Consider the following 15366-nt stretch of genomic DNA (forward strand, 5'->3'; position numbering starts at 1 on the left):
ACAGGCCAGGAATTAACATAGTTCCAGGATTCTGGGGCAGGGGAACACCTGAGCATGACACCCATCACCTCCCCTTCCCAGGCTGTTGAGTGGGATCCCTCCTTCACAGCAGTAGACGTCTTCCCCTCTGGAGGTACTGCAGGGTCCCCAAACCCAAAGGCTTCTGCTGGAGCAAAGTCCCATTGCCCCGTGCCCACCCATGCCCCTCACCCCTCTCCTTATCACCCCAGTCCTCCCCAGCTTCTGTTCCAGGACCTTTCCTCATTACTTGCCTCCAGGCATCCCCCAGAGCACCCCTTACCCCCACTCCAGCTAGGCTGCACCAGGACCATTCCCAAAGCTCCCTCACCCTGTGTTACTTCTATGCTCTAATTTAAATCCCCACCTCACTCCAGCCTAGAGGTGACCACATCCCCCAGGGTAGGCAAGGAGCCTTCAGGGAGCACCTGTGAAGAAGTAGAAGCCTTCACTGCTATTTAATGAGCAAGCACAGGAGCTGCCTGTCAGGCCCTGATTAGCTACAGATCCTTCCTCGTTTGCTTAATGAGCAGCACCCATTGCAATGACAGCTTTGCCTTTTCTGTGGGGAGTGCAGAAGGAGGAATCTTTGCACCCCATGTTCCCCTTCAAGCCCCCCTTTGCTCACCATCCGTACAGCCCAGATGTGGTGGGGAGAGCGACGTCTCCTCGCTGGGGTCCCCATGCCCTGCTGCAAGCCCCTCTCCTCTCCTGGCTGAAGGGACAGCCCCTGGTGGGAGCATCTCCAGGGGATGCTTGGCATCTGCCTCTGCTGCCTCTCCCAGCCTTTCCAAAGCCACAGGGTAGCCCCACTGCTCCCCAGTTTGCTTCGGGGGCTGCCCAGTGCCAGCCCAGCCAGCCCCAAGAAGGGCTGGCTGTGCTTGCCCCATGCTTCCCAGCAGCAGCCAGGGGAAGTTAGCCACATGGTTGTGAATAAATAGAGCATAAATAGAGTTGTTAACGTGCCTGGCTGGAGTAAGTGAGGCTGTGAAACTGGCCTGAGCTCTTCCCAGCTGGAGAAATCAAAGAGAAATTATATTTGATTTCCACTGACATTTTGGAGTTGGCTTTTTTGGTTCCATCTCCATTTCACCCCTTCAGATGGGGCTATACTTTGCTTCCTCTTCTCTTTAGAGGCAGAAAAACTCCTTCTCTCTTGGTTTTCTCCCTGGGTGCCCAGGAGTGAGAGCTCACTCTGGCCTCTGTGGGTTTTGGTTTAGGGAGAGCCAAGTGCTTCTTCAAACCACCTCCCAGTGCAGCGCCATGGGCAGCCAGGAGCCGCTTGCTCCTACAGCCAGGCTGTGCCACCGCTGCCAAGCTGCCTGGCTGGGCTGGGGATACCCCCAGCCTGGGGAGGGAGGTGCTGGAAAAAACCCGAGGAACATAGGGAAAGGCTCGGGGCGCTGCCTGGGGCTGGTGCTGGGGCTCTTTTCTGCACCTCTTTGCAGGGTTGAAACTTCACAGCATGGCAGGTGCCAGGAGCAGCTGGAGCAGGTGCCACCAGAGAGATCCGTGCCAGGCAGGGCATCCTGGCAGGGCACCGGGACCAAGGGCCCCCTGCGCCACCTCCCTGGGCAGCGGGCACCACCGCACCCCAGCACCAAGCCCTGAGCTGGGCTGGGTCCCGCACCCCGACCCGCGGTGGGATAAAGCTCCATCAACCGGGTGGCCCTGGCCATCCTCGCTGGCGAGACAAAGGCGAAGGCTTCGAAGCCTGGATCTTGCCTGTAGCAGCCCCCAGAGTATCAGCACCTGGGCACGGGGCTGTCCTGATGTGACCCTGCAGCACAGCCCTCCGCATCCCTAAACCCACCCTGGCCTGGCTTTACAGCAGCTGGCACCTCAGCATGGCCCTTCTTAATTAATTTGGGAGAGATCTGCTGCCCTGGACACATGTGAGAAACAAGGAATGTTATCTGGAGGGGTGTGGACGGGTGGCCAGTGGTGGGGCAGACAGAGAGGGACTCGCTGAGGGGGGTAAATGCATGGGAAGAAGCTCAGTCTCACACACAGGCAGGGAGATGTCATTGAGCCCCTCTTTAATTGCATTATTAACACGCAGCTAGAAACAGCGTCACAATTTAAATCAGCTATGGAAGGCACAGGGCCAGATCCTGACCCTGAGTGGCTCACGCTGGAGGGATGCACCGCTGGGACGTGCTTACAGCCCTGCTCGTCACCCCTGTATCTACACCCCAGCTCCTGCCTGGCACGGATCATGGCACCGGGTGGGACAGCTCCCATTTTTTGGACTCAGGTTATGGTTTTGCACATAGAGGTGGAAATAGGATTCTCCTGAAGCGGGAGCTGCAGCCACCAGGAAATTGTGGTCCCACTGCTGGGTCCCTCCCAGGGTGAGGGAATCAGTGACTTCTCCAGTTCTTTGGCTAAAATGCTTTGAGTCCTTTTGAAGTGGAGAATGAAATATTTAGTTTTCAAGATGTCAGAAACTTTTGGCTCCTGTAGATTTTTATTTCTGCCCAGCGGGAGGTGGGAAGCGATGGATTCAGCAACAAATTTGCAGCATTCAGTAACTTCCACCTGCAAAGCTGAAGCCAGGTTTATCTCTGGCACATTGCAGTGTGTCCATCCATCCATCACTCTCCAGGCGACTGGATGCCAGACAGACAGCTGGACAGATGCTGCCAGCCCAAAACACACATGTCAAAGTCCTTTTCAAGGGGCTCGTTTGGCTGGAGCTCCCCCAAAATCCCATCCATCCTGGGCTGGTCTTCATGGCTGGCCACGCTTGGGGCTTGTTACCTGGTGCTTTACCAGGGGGGACACTGAGGCACAGGGGGGATGTGCCCTGTGCCCAGCTGAGTCCCTGTGGATGGCATTAAGCCAAGCAAGCCCACCTCAGCACCCACCTGGCCGCCTTGCTGGCAGATTGCTCAGGCTCATTAGCGTTTGCTAATTCACGCAGGGGGCTGAGCAGGCTCCAGGTAGACCTGCTGGCCAGAGGGTTGCTGGGGTGCCCCATGCTGGGTGTGAGATACCAGTTTAGGTTCCCCCCTACCTATTCCCACGCGGATGCTTGTTAGCATCGCAGGCTAATTTGCCTGTAGAGAGGAATGGGTGGCTGCTCTGAAACGCCTCCTTGGAGCAGCCGGCAGCTGCCTGCACTGCCTCGGTGGAGCCCTGGGTGGGAGGGTCCAGACACAGGGAGAGCTGTGCCCACAGTGAGCCTGGCCATTAACCAGAGGATGCCAAGGCCCAGCACCATCAGCAGGGTGGAAATTCAGCCCCTGAATGCTCAAAATGTGGACACAAGCTGGAAGAGGCATAAGGCTGGGGGCAGAGCTTGCAGTTTTTCCTTGAAGAAAAGCCCAGGGAGGAGTGCTTGGTGCAGACACCACGGCCAGATCCTGACACCAGACATGTGCCTGGCTCCTGCGCATGGGCTAGCAGCCAGGCTGGGGACAGGGGACCTTGGGGCTGACCACTTCTGGCCACTTCCCTGCTCCCAGCCTCCCAGGGCCAAGTGGCTGGGGAGGAGCTGTGCTACCCATGCCCTGGTGAGAGGCATCCCCGTGCTCTGGGGAAGGGGTTGCTTGGGGTCCAGTGGGCTGTGTGGGGGGGTGGAGACAGTGTGGAGGTGGCAGGGCCCTTCCAGGCAGGAGGGATGTGGGAATGTCACTGGACTTGTCCTGCCGTGGTCAGGCCAGGCTTTCCCAGAGAGCCAGAAAATCCAGCCCTGGCTCCCTAATGAGGCTCAGATGGGCGATGCTGGGGAGTGGCCAAACCCCAGGCAGCAGCGCTGGGCACTGGGGAGGTACGTGGAGCAGCACATACCTTGTCCTTTGGCTTTCCCTGTGGCTGGGAATGAGTGGGAATGTGACTGAGTATTTACCAAAAATTATTTTCAGAGTGGGGGGATTGTGTTTAGTGAATAGGGTCAGGTTGGGATGGGGCAACTTTTGGGAGAGGGGCAACATGATGAGGGTCTTTATTTGCATTTAGGAGGCAGCAGTCCCCCTTTGGGAGAGGGGTGAAGGCTTAGCCCCTCACCCTGAGCAGCTTTGTGGCAGCAGTGGATGAGCAGCTGCTGCAGGGAAGGGCTGAGGCTGCAAGCAATGGAAGGGAAAGGGTTAAAAGCCTTTAAAAAAGCCCTGCGGCACAGGTTGCATCAATACCCAGGGTGCCTGGGAGGGTTGAAGGCTTCCCCCAAATACCACTGGGCTTTGGCTGGAGCCCAACTGGGCTGACTTCATCCTCCTGAAATGTCTCATTATGGCCAGGCAGGGAATTTGCCGTGGGGTTTCGGGGGAGCTGGGGGGCGGATGGAGTGTGCCGAGCACCCAGAGCCTGCGTTTGCAGGACGAGGGCTCCCTGGCCTCCCGCACCGTGTTTCAAACCTCCTTGGTTTGATGACAAGCTGAAGGGACACACTGTGGGTGCTGGGCAGGGGACCAACATGAGATCCTGCCACAAAGGGACGCTGGACGGGCAAGGACTGCTCCCCCGGTCAGGCCTGGGGACACAGCATGCCCCGGTGTGCTGTCTGGCTCTCTGCGGCAGCCCCCCGCCGTGGGAAACCAGCCCCGTTTCAAAGCATCTTTCCAAAGAAAATGATTCTGGCAGCCCTTAGGCAGCGGCAGGTCTTCGCTGACCTGCTCCAGCGCTGGCATCTGTTACGGCTGTCACTGTTCCCTCCTGCCGTCACCCTGCTGCATCCCCACCAGTGAAAAACTGCCTCCCCGCGCAACAGTTAGTGACGGCCCGTACAGCTTTGGTTTTTCCTTTGCAAACCAGCGCGCACAGCCCGTCCTCGGTGCCCTCCTCTGCCCGCTAGTTTTGGCCCAGGAGGCTGGAGATCCCTGCCGAGCCGTGCCGGGCGGCGGGGCACCCCGTGGCGTCACCCCGGGAAGGCGGCGTGGTTCAAGCGTGAGCAGGCCGGGAGCGGGTGGCAGAGGGGGCTGTCAGTGGGTGGGAAATCCCGAGCACGGTGCCCAGCACCTGCAGAGGAGGGCAGCAGGATGGTACCCCCACCACGGCTGCAGCATCTGCCATAGGGTGAAGCCACCCCGGGACTGGTATCGTTACCCCTCCGAAGTCCCCATCCCAGGGGTCGCAGCCTTCGAAGCTCTCTCGGGTGGGGGACCCCGCGAGGGCTGCCCGCTGACAGCGGCGGTGGGACGGGGACACCCCATCCCCCGCCCCGCGCCAAGAGGCCGCGGCGATGGGCACGGGCAGCAGCCGGCCGGGCGGTCCCGGTCCCACGGAGCTGGCGGCTCCGGCGGCAGAGGGCAGCAAGCCACCATGCACCCAGGGACAGGGGGTGGCCCCGGCGGGGGCCGGGCCGGCAGGGGCGGGGGGGTCCGGCGGCGGGGGCGGCCCCGGGGCCGCGCCCGGTTAAAGGGCGGTGGCGGCGGGACGGGGGCGGCACTGCGGGCACGGTCGGGGCTCTGCCACCTGCTCCCCGTTCAGGTAGGCTGGGCTCGGCGTTTCGGGGAGCGGGTCTCGTGAGTTGCCCCCCCCTCCCCCTCCTTTGCCCGTGGGGAGCCCCCAGACTCCCCTGGAGGAGGGCTAAGCCCCCCACTCGCAGCGGGGCAACGGCTGTGCCGGGGCGGGGGCTCCCCCTGATGACCTCTGTGCTCTCCCCAGGTGCCAAGATGGGGTGCTTCACCTTTATAAAGGTCATGATGATCCTCTTCAACCTGGCCATATTTGTAAGTGCACCCCGGCTGATGCCTCTGCCTGGGGGCCCGAGCCTGGCAGCTCCCCCCATCTGCCTTGGGATGGGGGGCTGGGGTATGCGGGAGGGGGTCCTGGGGGCAAAGTCTGCCCCTGTGGGCTCCTCTGCCCCCCCACGTCCCTTTCCCTGGGGGATGTGGGCAGTTGGGCGTAGGTGGGACCTTGGTGGGGTGTGGGATCTGGTCTCTGGCTCCAAGTGAGGACTAAAGCCTTGGGCTTGCGGGGGTCTCCTCTTGCCCCAGTGGTGTGCCCAGCTCTGGCCACAGCCCAGGGGACTGTGCTGGGCTCTGGGGACAGTGGCCGTTGCATCAGCTGCTGGTGTCCCTCCCTGTGCTGGAGCTCTGGTGTGCCCTAGAGCAGGGGGGTTTGCTGGGCCCTTGCCTGGGGACTCAGTCTCTAGGGGATCGGCCCATGTGTGTGACAGCAGCCTGGGGCGGTGGGGGCTTTCAGAGCGCACACAGCACCCGCTCCCAGCTAAGGCAAAGGGTAGCGGAACTCCAGAGACTACCCTGGCTCTGCAAAGGTGATGGAGCCACCTGGAAGGGGGTATGGTGGGATGTAGCCTTGGGAGAGGGAAGTGCAGAGCCTCTAAGCTTGCCTTGGTGAAATACTTTGTCCTTGGAGCTCCTGCCAGGACTTGGGGCAGGTGGAGAAGGTTGAGTGGGTGGAGGGCAGGGCTGGGGCAGGCTGGAGGCAGCCCTGAGCTGGCCTCGCAGGAGCATGTGAGCACCTGGGGCTGGGGGCTGCTCAGCTGCTCCCTCAGGTGAGTGGCTGGCTTTCCTGGGCAGCATGATCAGTGGTCAGTGTCTGAGCTGGCCACATGGGCCCCTCTGGGGTCAGGGGGTGGCTGGTGGCACTGCTGACTTGGTTGCCCTGTATGAGGGTTTCTGCCCTGCTGCGGGCATCGAAGCCCCCTTGGGCTGGGGGACAGCTGTGATCCCACATCTGGGGATATGTTCATGGTGGGGTGTATTTTGGGGTGGTGGCCCATCCAGCTGCCCTAAGTGTGCAGCAGAAACGCCCTGAGTCACCCTCAGTGGCCACAAAGTCTTGCTTTGGTATGGTGAAAACTTGCAGTAGGGAGAAATACCTGTGCCAGGAGCTTCCCCAGACCCCAGCTCTCTGCCTGCCTGGGAGCTGACAGTATCTTTCTCCTCCCAGCTCGGTGGTGGGACCCTCCTGGGCGTTGGCGTCTGGGTCACCGTGGATGGACAGTCCTTCCTGAATATATTTGGGACGCTCTCCTCTAGCGTCCTGCAGGTTGTGAATGTGAGCTACTTCCTCATCGTCATCGGTGCCATTCTGATGGTGATCGGCTTCCTTGGGTGCTGCGGTGCCCAGAAGGAGAGCAAGTGTCTCCTGATGATGGTATGGGCCTGACTTACCCTTATCAAGCCTCATTTGAGCTGGGTCTCTGGTGGGGGAGATCTGAGGGACAGGTTTCTCTGTGGAGATGTGCTCCTTGAATGTTCCCATGTGGTGGAAGGCTGGGTGGACCTTGAAAAGGCAGTGCTGTACCCAATGTCTGCTCTGGGAAAGGGTGAAAGGAAGCAGAAGCCTGTGCTGAGCAGAGGTCTGTCTTTGAGCATATCTAGAGAGGTCAGCCCCATGCAGATGGAGGGTTGAAGGACCTAAGGTTGTGCTGCTTCTGCCTCGGAGCAGAGCTGAAGGCAATGAGACAGGGCTTGAACACAGGTAGGGTCCTGTGGCTTGGGAAGCAGATGGGTTCCTGGGGACCCCGCGAACTCTGGTTGTTGCTTTGACCTCCCTCCCCTTCCTGTATCCTAGTTCTTCTCGGTGGTGCTGATCATCTTCATTGCTGAAATTGCTGCTGCCGTGGTGGCTCTGGTCTACACAGGTCTTGTGAGTGACATCTGAGTCTTGGGCTGGGCTAATCTGCGACCTGTCCTGCCCCGTGGGGAAAACGGGAGACACTGGGGCTGGCAGTGCTGCCCATGGATGGGGAAGCTGGGAGGTGGGTGCTGCTGCAGGAAGAAGGGATACTGGTCCCTGCTGGCACCAGCTATGTGGGCAGGCTGGTGTGGCTTGGCTGGGGTGAGGGTGGTGGGAACAGGGATTCCCATTGCCCTGAAGAAATGAGTGTTATGGTACAAGTTTTGCCCACTTCCCTCTTTCAAACGTCTTAGTCCCGTACCAGCCTAGGCTTGACACCTCTCCACCTGTGATGGTAGAAGCCACATGGGAGAGGAAGTTCCTAATGCTTCATGCTGAGCAAACTCAACCCCTTATTAGGCACCTGAGAAACCACCTGGGGAGAAAGATCACTGCCTCATTAGGCACTGGAGAAGTCAACCGCAAGGCAAACATCATTCCTGGCTCCCTCAGTTATGCTGCTTATCAGATAACTTGCTGGTCCTGAGCAGCCTCAGTGCCATAAAGCACTGGTTAGTGGGGAAGGAGCCAAGCTGTCCTCTGGCCAAAGGGACATGGTGTGATGTGCTTCTGGCTGGTCTCGTCCCCATGGGCTAAGACCACTATGGGGGCTCTTGGCTCTGTGGTGTTCCCCAAGACCTTCTCTGATGGTGTTTCTCTGCCCCTTCTTCCAGGCAGAAACGCTGCTGACAGCTGTGGTGACCCCTCTCCTGAAGGAGAAGTATGGGGTGGATAAGAGTCTCACACACATCTGGAACGTCACCATGACAGAGGTGTGCTGAACCCTGGGGCCCCACCTGTGGGTTAGGATGCTCCTGGAAGAGGCTTGGTGGTGCACACCTGGGTGGGCCAGCGGGATGGGAATGGGGACACCATTGCAATCCTGGATGTGCTGAGCTGCCACCACCCCATCAGCTTCCCAGGAGCCTGGGACCTATCCACTTGGGATCTAGTGACCCTGTAGCTGGGGTGAGAGCTGCACATGCTGGAGTGTGGGGTAAAATTCTGGCCCCAAGAAGGCCACTGAGCACTCCCCTCCCCCTAGAGATGGGTGAGCTCTTCTATGGGGCAGTAGGGTCCAGCCCATGTCTGATCCAGGAGGGAAAGCTGAAGGATGCTGTTCCCATCCCTTCCTCTCTCTCCCTCTTAGGTCCATTGCTGTGGCCTGAATAACTACACAGACTTCGATGACTCCTACTGGTATAAGACATGGGGAACCTACCCCGAGCCCTGCTGTAAGGACGTGCAGCCCTGCAACAGCACGCTCGCCGCGCACAGTGAAGTCCCGGTATGGATGCAGCAGCGGCTCTTGCCTTCTGGCAGAGCCTGGTTTGGGGTGTGCCCTGGCTTGGGGAGGGAGACCTATCCTGTAGCTCCAGCTCTGGCCATGGTGATCCCATGGGCTTTAATTCCTGTGGGATGCTGGTGTGGCCTTGGCCTGTCCCTGGGGGAGACGAGCAAAGCTGCTGCCATTGCTCTGTCCCTAAAGGGAGCTCTGAGGCAGGGTGGCTGCAGAGCCAAGTGAGAACCCAGGCACCGCTTTGCCTTTTTGGGTGACTTCCCTGACACTCTCCCTCCCCTCCTCTCCCCCAAATACTGTACTTCGGCCTGAGAAGTGGCTGAGATGAGTTGCCCGCAGACCTTCTCCATGGCTGGGTGGCTCTGGGCTGGAGAACCATACCTCCCTTTCTGGTGAGGCTGTGCCCCAGCTGTCGGGGGACTTCCACCTCTTGCTCATCCTCACCTGCATGGTTGCCTCCTGCAGGGTTGTTTTGATCAGATCTTGGAAGAAATCAAGACTAATGCAGGTGTGGTGGGTGGTGTGGCAGCTGGCATCGCTGCCTTGGAGGTGAGTGCCTGGACATTGCTGTGCTGCTGCCTCCTTGTACCTGGAGGTGAGCGGTGGAGCTGGGGGGGGGGGCTGGCTGGCCGAGGGGCTGCAGGGGGCTGGTGCAGCCCCATGGACCACCATCTGCCCCAGGGTGGCTACTGAGCCTTCTTCCCTGGGTGCACTCAGCACTGGGCACCCTTTGCACATGCTGGGGATGATGGTATGGGCTGGGACCCAAACCCACGCTGGTCGGGGGGACACACTTAGGGGAGCTGACTTGCCTCTTGCCACCCCCAGATCGCAGCCATGGCTGTTTCCATGTACCTGTACTGCCAGCTGGACCAGAAATGACCCCACGAGGCAGGAGGACGATCTGCCCCGCACTGAGCTGGGGTGTGCCTGTGGCGTGTTGTGCTCTTGGGGGAACCCAGTGCTCCCTGGGCCTGATGCTGTCCTGTACGCTGTGATTTTATAGCTGTGTTTTGATCTACTGAGCTGGGATCTGTAGAGTTTGTGTATATTTTTGTACTACCGTGGCACACTGAGTCTGTACATAGAGATTTGGGGTGTTTTTTGAAGAGGGGGGTGGGAGGGAGAAGATGCTCAGTCTGTTTAGCTGATGCCAGTGGGAGATAAAGTGTCACAGGGGCCAACCAGGGCTGCTGATCTGGCAGTGGCGCAGTGATGCCTTGAGAAACCCTTGCAGGTGGGTGCTGTACCTCTCCCACACTGTCCCCACTGTGTCCCTAAGTGGGGCTGGCAGTGGGGCTGGCTTGTGCTCCCCTGCATTGCCCCATTGTACTGGGGCTGGTGCCCAACCAAGGTGGTGTAGGTGTTAACTACACCCTCACATGGGGATAGATCTACCCCTACACCCACGTTCTGCCAGCCCTGATGCTGTCACTCTGTTGTCCCCTAAAAGAGGTGCTGGCTGGTCTCTGCCCTTGCCCTGGCATGGAGACAGCCCTGTTGATCCCTGGCCCTGTGGCACCCTGTACCCCCTGACATTTCGTGGCTGAGCCCCTTTTCCTGCTGTGAAGAAAAACAAATAAATTTTTCATCTTGGATACCAGTTATTTTCTGGAGTTGATCTTGGTGCTGCCTTCCATCCCCCTTTCCCCCTACGAGCCAGGAGCCCCAGGCAGGCAGTCCTTACCTCTGCTGCAGCTCCTCACCTGCTCCGGTGCTTGGAAACAAGCAGCCCTGTGTTTGCACAACAGCTGGGGAGTGGTGGGGGCTACCATTAGCCTTGCAAACCTGCCCTGCCCTCCCCGGCGGTGCCAGCCGTTTCTCACTTGGCAGCACTAGAAGGCAGGGCTGGCTCTGGGGGGTGGTGATGTGTGTCCCCATCGGTGCCAGGAACCCAAAATAGGGTGGTGAGGGGGAGTGGGTCCTGCCAGCCCCATGTCTGAGCATCTCCCTTCCCCCCAGCATTGTCCCACACTGCCCATGTGATGCACCCTCTATGCGTGGGGATGGTGGGGGTCAGAGGTAGGCTGAGGGGGTTCCAGCCATCCTCTTCCTCCAGCTTTGCTCCCCTCCCTGCCTTTGTCACCATGCCACCCCGAGTATACGCTTGCTATGCCTCAGTTTCCCCATTTCAAAAGCAAAGCCAGGGTGGGTGTTGTCAAGGGCTGCTTCACCCCATTTTTGACATGAGGCTCCCTGGGTGCGGGGGGGTGGTGAAGGACAGGGTGATGGGCAGGAGGCCAGTGTGTAAACAGCCTCCCCACGTACTGCCTTGCTCCGTACCCGCTGTGGCACCCCCTTATCGGCTCCTGCACCGGGTACGGGGCTGCACCAGCATGCCACCATGGCCCCTCGGGGTCTGGCATCTCCCTGGCACCCTCCTGCACGCTGGCAGGAGCAGCTGGGTGGCAGCAGGACGGGCACAGGCACCCACTCCCCACCCTGGGTGACTCAGCCCTGGGGATGTGGGTTCTGGCCCTGCCCCACGGCAAGGCATGGGGGAAGCTGCCCGAAAATGGCCTCGTCTTCCTCCTCCTTACTGAACAGGTGAAGGTCCAGGTTCTACCATAAGCTGGTGACCTCATAGGTGACATCAGGGCTTTTATTCCTCTTTTTCTTCTCCAAGCAGGCGGGAGCCACGTGGAGCCCAGCGCTGCCAGAAGCCTTCCCTGGAGGTGTCGTGGTGCCCAGGAGCCGGTTGGCACTGAGCCCGGCACTGCTGGGCACACCTGGCCTGGCCACGTCCCCCTCTGCCCCCTCTTCCTGGGGGTGCCTTGCAAAGCCAGACCCCCTTGCCATCACCCTCGCGGGGTGGAGCGGGCTCAGGGGCGATGCCCGGCCGGCCGCAGGCTCCCGGCTTCGCACTTCTTCCTGGCCGTGGGGTTTCGGCAGGGCAGGGCAGGCTGCTTCTGTGGTGCTGAGTTTTGGCAATGACCGTGCAACCACCGGCTCGGTTCCTCCTCTCTGCCTGCCGGGAAAACTCGAAGGACCAGTTTCTCCTCCCGGATGTGATTCCTCAACATCACCCTTCTTGCCTCTTGGCTCCCCTGGCAGCCGAAAGGGCAGCAGTGGGGCAGTGGGAGGTGAGCTGGGCTGGTGCAGCCTCCCCCATGCTCCTGCCGTGTCCCTGCCTTCTGTTTTCCACTGCCCAAGTGCCACCGGAGCTTTTGGGCTCCGCAGAGGAGACCCCATCCCATCTGGTCCCCCACCAACCCCAGGACACACCCCAGCCCACCACCCATCCCCACCAACCCATGTGAGTGCCAGCAAGCATCTCTGCACCTCGTAACCCTTAGACTTGCCTGATTCCCCCAGACTGGCAGCACCCCAAAAGCTGGCAGTCACGCCATCCGCGTGTGAGGCCAAGAAGTCCCTGGGGGCGATGGCAGCAAGCAGAAACTTTCTTGCTGCCCCTGGGAAGGCGTCCCCGGGCTGAGGTGCCCGAGCAGCTGACATGACAAGGTGTGCGTGCTGGGGTGAAGGTTCTTCCTCTCCACCTGTGACAAAGGGTGGGGGAGAGCAGGAGGGTAAAGTCTCCCTGACAGGGGCTGCAGGCAAGCGGGCAGTGCTTGCCAGAGCCCAGTCACTGCCGCCCCCGGCCACGCACCCTCTGGTGCTCCCCTGCCCACGGGCTCTGCCCCACTCCATCCCCCGGGGGCAACAACTCCCTGCGTGGGTGCTGAACGGCCCCGCCAGCCAGCACGGGCAGAAACTCTGGGATGGACAGAGCCAGCGGGACCAAATGCCACCCACTTGCTGAGCCTGGCCCTGGCAGTGCCCCCGGCTCTGCTGCCCAGCCTCCCCCCACACAGCTAGGTCTCTCTCCACCACCCTCATCACCTCCCCAGCTGGGAGAGGGGCAAACCCAACCCAGGAGAAAAAGCAAAGTCTGGTCCCTGTGCTCAGGGGTTTGCTCTGTACAGGGAAACCGGTGCACGCACAGCCCTGCCTCACGTGCTGGGGACCAGCGCGGTGCCACCATGTTCCCCCCCTCCACTCCAGCAGCCTTGAATCTTCTCCCTGTGAGAAACAGCCGCTTTCAGAGCCCACACAGGGAATTTCCCCCTGCTTAGGGAGCAGGATGGCTCAAGGCTGAGCTGCTCCCTCGAAGGCAGTAAGGAAGGGCCGGGTGTGTGTGCTGGAGGCTGGGCTGGGTGGGATGGATCCTGCCCCCCCCCAGCAGCTTCCTGCAGGGCAGCATCCTGGTGGAGAAGGTGGGAGGCTGGAGCTCCCAGCCACATGGGAAAGGCGAGTACCTGAAGCTGCCTTTCACCCCCCGCAGCCCCATGGGGTGCCCGTACACCTGTAGCCCTGCCACGATGGGTGCTGCGCGTGGGCTGAAGTCCCAGCAGGTTTGTAGGATGCTTTCGCCACCAGCTTCACCTGTCCCAGGGCACAACAGGCAAAACCCTGCGGGGCAGGCAGGTGTGTGCTGGCTGGGAGTGGGCAGCACTCAGCAACTGAGGAAACGAGCTGCCCTCTCTGTCCTGGGAATTAGCATTGATGGGGGACTTGGTCGTCATGAGGGGGAGGAGGAATGACAGCTGTTCGAGTTTGTGTTGATAAAAGGAGTGAATGGGAAGCAGAAGCAAACTCATTAGGTGTCAGTTCCATAAAAAGTGTCTGCTGCAGGGGGTTTCCCTCTACTTGCTGTAGCAATCTGTTCCCAGGTTGAGGCGGGGAGGACATCCTCGAAGGACACGTGCCAGTCTGGGAGGAGAAGTAAGGTAAGGCACCCTTTTCCCAGCACAGCTTTCCTCCTGGCTCCCCTCCTCCTCCTCCTCCTCCTCCCTCCCCTAGACATAAACCCATCCTGGGTGTGCACCCAGGCTCAAGGGTGCTTTCTGGGCAGCTCGGTGCACTGGTTATTTGTCAGGATATCAGAAGAGGTGATGGAAGGGCTATAGAAAAGGCAGCAGGCAGGAGCTGACGTTGAACCTGAGGTGTTAATCATTAACGCCACGTCAGGCAGAACACGGCATAATAACTATCACAGCAACAATTCCGGGTACCCAGTTGAAGATTAATTTGCTGCCTGGCTTTGTTGGGTGTGGGCACAGGAGGTGGCAGCCCCACGCTGGGAGGTGCGGCAGCGGATTGGAACAGGGACAGGCTGAGTGCAGGGGAAAGACCCCCCTGCAGCTGGGAACAAGGGGAGAAGCCAAGCACAGCCCCTCCCTGGGGGCAGTTTGGGCACCTTGGTGTTGCAGGGCTCTTTATAAAGCAGAGGAATTGGGGATCAGCTCCCTGAGCTTGGATGCAGGTGGCTTGGGCGCAGCACCACTGCTTCTCTCCCACGCACGGATGGGGCCCCCATGTCCTAGGCAGTAGGGTCCCTCCAGCACTGAGATCCCCCCGTCTGAGGGGGCTGTGTCTGTTACCCCGCAAGGCGCCAGCTGGAGGGTGCTTCCCTCTGTCTGTGGGGCACAGAGGGACTGATGTGCCACGGGAAGGGTTCGCCGGGACCTTGTCTCCCACATGCCAGCCCATCATCAGAGTACTGGGACTCCCTGCTTCCCCAGCACAGAGCTCCCTGCCAAAAAAGCATAATGCATAAAAATAACCACCTCCAGATATGATGCAAAATTCCCCTTCCCCCCTCCAAGTTCTGGAAAGGTCAAGTTTCATGCCAAGGCTATTTTGCCTTTGTTTAATTATCAGCCAGCTCCTGGGACGCAGAGCAGCCCGGGCAGGTTCTCTTTTGTACTGCTGCACAAAGCCAGGGAGGCTGGGCTGCGGGGGGGCTGCGGGGGGCTGGGCAAGACCTGGGAACCTGCAACGTGGGTAGCTGGTGCTGGTGCCACATGGGGCCGAGCTGTGGGAGCCCTCAGGCCGGGCAGGTCAATGGGCCAGCCACCCAGCCAGCTCCCAGACATGGGGATGCTCCAGCACCCATGGGCTGAGCCAGGAGGCGAGCGGGACCCCGAGAAAGGGCGTGATGGGGAGTGACTCTGCTCCTCTAACAGGTTCCTTGGGACCCAGCCCCTTCAGGCAATGAACCCTGGCATCACCATCGCCTGGGGGCGACGAGCCGAAGCTCTCCCTCAGCCTGACACAGGCACTCCCCTTCAAGGGGGTTAACCTGCCTTTAGCATCCGTCCTTGCTTTCAGAAGGGGATGCCCCTGTAAACGCAGCAGTTTGCAGGTGCAGGCTCGATGGGGTGGGTCCCATTGTGAGCCCACGTTGCCCTGCCGGGCTCTGGGGCATCAGTCCCAGTGGCTGGATCCTCTCGTTGCCCGCAGCACCCTGGCAGAGGCTCAGCACCACAGAGTTTGGCCTAAGCAGGAGTCGGATGCAGAGGCTGCCAGGAGGTGGGAGCCCACTCCAGGACCACCAAGCCAAGCCCCTGGGGTGGGTCACAAAAAGCCTCTGGCAAGGGGGTGACCCCCCTGAAAGCTTGTGCCTTGTCCTGGGGAGGGGGTGGCAGCTGCCGAGGAAACAGCCCAGCCTGGCTGTA

The 15366-nt window shown here is 60.2% G+C and overlaps 1 protein-coding gene across 1 annotated transcript; it reads left to right on the forward strand.

The window, feature by feature from the left end:
• Nucleotides 1-5364: 5364 nt before the first annotated feature.
• Nucleotides 5365-10511, forward strand: TSPAN1 (tetraspanin 1). Its single transcript, XM_040611171.1, has 8 exons — nucleotides 5365-5448; nucleotides 5626-5690; nucleotides 6877-7083; nucleotides 7504-7578; nucleotides 8283-8381; nucleotides 8759-8896; nucleotides 9374-9457; nucleotides 9737-10511. The coding sequence occupies exons 2-8, from the start codon at nucleotides 5634-5636 to the stop codon at nucleotides 9788-9790; spliced, it is 714 nt and encodes a 237-aa protein (XP_040467105.1). The 5' UTR covers nucleotides 5365-5448; nucleotides 5626-5633; the 3' UTR covers nucleotides 9791-10511.
• The last annotated feature ends 4855 nt before the right edge of the window (nucleotides 10512-15366 follow it).

The sequence above is a fragment of the Falco naumanni genome, chromosome 11 (genome assembly GCF_017639655.2).
Source record: "Falco naumanni isolate bFalNau1 chromosome 11, bFalNau1.pat, whole genome shotgun sequence".
NCBI lineage: Eukaryota > Metazoa > Chordata > Aves > Falconiformes > Falconidae > Falco > Falco naumanni.